Below are 3,385 nucleotides of genomic sequence, written 5' to 3' on the forward strand. Positions count from 1 at the left end.
CACGTCGCGTGGTGGCTTTTTTTTTTTTTTTTTTTAAAGTTTTACTGTAGGGCATGTACATTCGCTGGAGAAAGACAGAGAGGGAAAGTGAGAAATCATCCCCCAGGGGAGATGGCCACACTCCAATCCCTTCTCTTCCATTCTCTTTTCAGGATTTTGTGCATGCATGCACACTTTCAGTGTAATTTTTCTTGTCTTTTTTTTTTCTTTTTTCTTTTTAAGAGGTTTTTGCTTTAGAGCATGCATGGTCACTGGAGAGAGAGAGAGAGAGAGAAGGAAAGTGAGAAATCACCCCCCAGGGGGGATGGCAGCTCCACAATCCCTTCTCCTCCATTCTCCTCTCGGGATCTTGAGCACGCTCGCACACGCGCCTGGCATGAGTTTCAAGCCACCAGGTCCGGGACTTGAACTGCGGTCAGGCATGTGGAAGACCAGCAACGTAACTGCTATGCCATCTGCTCCCCCCACCACCACCTTATTATTTTTTTAAAGAGGTTTTTGCTATAAGGCACATGCACTTGCCAGAAACACAGAGAGACAGAAAGCAAGAAATCACCCCCCGGGAGGATGGCCACACTGCAGTCCCTTCTCCTCCATTCTCTCTGGATCTTGGGCATGCACACACTCCCAGTTTGGGATTTGGCCATGTGGGATCTAGCCACCTCAACCTCCATGTCACCTGCTGTCCCCCTCACCGATTTTTGGAGAAGTTCACTTTGGGAGGCCTCTCTGTGCTGGTTAAGGCAGCCTGATCTCACATGGCCAGCTATGTGGTTCAAATCCTCTACTTGGTGGCTTGAGAAACACACCAGGTACGTGTGCATGCGTGCCCGAAATCCTCAAAGGAGGGAGGAATGGAGGAGAAGGGATTCTGGCATGGCTATACCCCTTAGAGGGTGCTTTTTGGGGGGAGAGGTTTTTGCTATAGGGCGCATGCGCTCACCAGACAGACAGAGACAGAGAGACAGAGAGCGAGAAATCACCCCCCAGGGAGGATGGCCATGCCGCAATCCCTTCTCCTCCATTCTCCTCTCGGGATCCTGGGCACGCACGCACACGTGCCCGGCGTGAGTTTAAGCCACTGGGCCTGGGACGCAAACCGCGGTCGACTACATGGGAGTCCAGTGACATAGCCATGACGCTAACTGCTGGTTCCCTCACTTGCCCTTTCTCTGACACTCCTGGCTAGTGCACATGCCCTAGAACAAACCCTCCCCCCACAAAAAAAACTGTCTTCTTAGCAGGACGAAGGCCGTGAGGATGGACTGAGCTTCTCATGTTCAAGGAATCATGGGGAGGTGGGGGGCAGAGTGGGTGAGTGAGGGGAGATGCAGGAAGGGTCCTGGGAGGTGGGGGGGCCAGCCTCAAGGGTCTTTCTCTTTTTCTCTATGACCAGCCCGTGGGGGTGGAGCTCGGGTCCCCCAAGCCCTAACCCATCCCTAACACTGCCTTCTCAGGTCGACCCAGATTAAGACCTACTCGTGGGACAATGCCCAGGTGCTCCTGGTCGGGAACAAGTGTGACATGGAGGATGAGCGGGTGGTGTCATCGGAACGTGGCCGGCAGCTGGCTGACCATCTTGGTGAGTGCCCCGTGGGGCCGGACACCCACAAAGCTACAAAAACAGGACACCGAGGCCCTGAAAGGAGAGGGGGACATTCTCCAAGTGTCCTGGGAATCGGGATTCAAATCCAGGCAGTTGGTATGCTCTGCAAAAGTGGCTTTGAGCCAGGGGCCATGTGCAATGGGTCTTGATGGATGTATAGGAGTTCTCCGTGCAGAAAGTTCATGATTTCTTTCCTTTGCTTTTTAGAATTATTTTATTGAACTTCATGTATTTATTTTTTTATTTTGATTTTACCAGAGAGGGACAGAGTGAAAGAGAGAGAAACAGAAAGTGAGAAATTACCCCCCCACCCCATTGATGGCCACACCACAATCCCTTCTCCTCCATTCTCCTCTCGGGATCTTGGGCACGCACGCACACGTGCCCGGCGTGAGTTTAAGCCACCGGGTCCGGGACTCGAACCGCGGTTGACTACATGGGAGTCTAGTGACATAGCCATGACGCTAACTGCTGGTCCCTTTGCTTTTAAATTTCATGTTATTTTTTTTTAAGAGAGAGAGAGAGATTTTTGTCATAGGGCATATGCATTCGCCAGAAAGACAGAGAGAGCCAGAAAGGAAGAAAATGAGAAATCACCCTCCCCTAACCATCCTGGGAGGATGGCCATGCGGCATTCCCTTCTCTCCCATTCTCCTCTTGGGATTTTGAGCATGCGCACTCCTGGGCCTGCTGTGTCACCAGGTCCAGGACTTGAACCGCAGTCAATTATGTGGGAATCCAGTGACATAACCACTATGCCATCTCCTGGTTCCTATTATTATTATTTTAAATTTGCTATAAGGTACACGTGCTCACCAGAGACAGCAAGAGAGAGAGAGAGACTAAGAAAGCAAGCTGCCAGATTCAGGACTCGAACCATAGTCGGCCATGTGGGAGTCCAGTGCCTTAACCACCATGCCACCTGCTAGTCATTTATTCTAAATAGCCTTGCTGTCTCGCCCCATGTTGGGTATTGCTGGGGCCCTGAAAGGCTTCCAGCTTTTTGAGAAATTGGGCTAGAGGAGGTCATTGGTGGAGCCAGGATCTGCGTGCTTTCTTATTTATTTATTTTAGAGGTTTTTGCTATAGGGCACGTGCGCTCGCCAGACAGACAGAGAGAGAGACAGAGAGACAGCGAGAAACCACCCCCCAGGGGGGGTGGTCACGCCGCAATCCCTCCTCCTCCATTCTCCTCTCGGGATCTTGGGCACGCATGCACATGCGCCCGGTGTGAGTTTAAGCCACCAGGTCCGGGATGCGAACCGCGGTCGACTACGTGGGAGTCCAGCGACAGAGCCATGACGCTAACTGCTGGTCCCTCTGTGTGCTTCCTGTAAGTCTTCCCAGGGAGTGCTCGGAGGAAGCATGGTTCAGGCAGAAGGAACCAAAATGAGAAAGCCCTGTGTGTTTTGGCAATAGTTTTCCACGGCTAGAACACGAGTGTTGGTTGGTAGAAAACTAGCCAATTATGGAGGGTGTTAAACCACATGCTGAGGAGCTGGGATTCTTCAGAGGGCAATAGGGAGCCATGGAGGGTGTGTGAGCAGGGGAGGGCGCGTGGATCTGAGGAGCAGAGGCTTCCAAGAACAGCGCTAGACAGTGTGTATGTGTGTATTGTCTGATCCCTGGGACATCGAGAAGCAACCACATTTACCGTGAGATAAAAGAGGGCCAGACGGGGGAACCAGCAGTTAGCGTAATGGCTATGTCGCTGGACTCCCACGTAGTCGACCGCGGTTCGTGTCCCGGACCCGGTGGCTTAAAACTCACGCCGGGCGC

General features: G+C 52.2%; 1 protein-coding gene across 1 annotated transcript in view; it reads left to right on the forward strand.

The window, feature by feature from the left end:
- Positions 1–3,385, forward strand: part of RAB3A (RAB3A, member RAS oncogene family) — a gene marked incomplete at its 3' end in the record, with an annotated part of 8,322 nt that overhangs the window by 3,481 nt on the left and 1,456 nt on the right. Inside the window, exon 4 of the mRNA XM_006147169.3 lies at positions 1,458–1,582. Within this exon, the coding sequence (XP_006147231.1) occupies positions 1,458–1,582 (125 nt within the window). The remainder of the gene's footprint in view (positions 1–1,457; positions 1,583–3,385) is intronic.

This window comes from Tupaia chinensis, unplaced genomic scaffold, assembly GCF_000334495.1.
Source record: "Tupaia chinensis unplaced genomic scaffold, TupChi_1.0 Scaffold000201_1, whole genome shotgun sequence".
Lineage (NCBI taxonomy): Eukaryota > Metazoa > Chordata > Mammalia > Scandentia > Tupaiidae > Tupaia > Tupaia belangeri.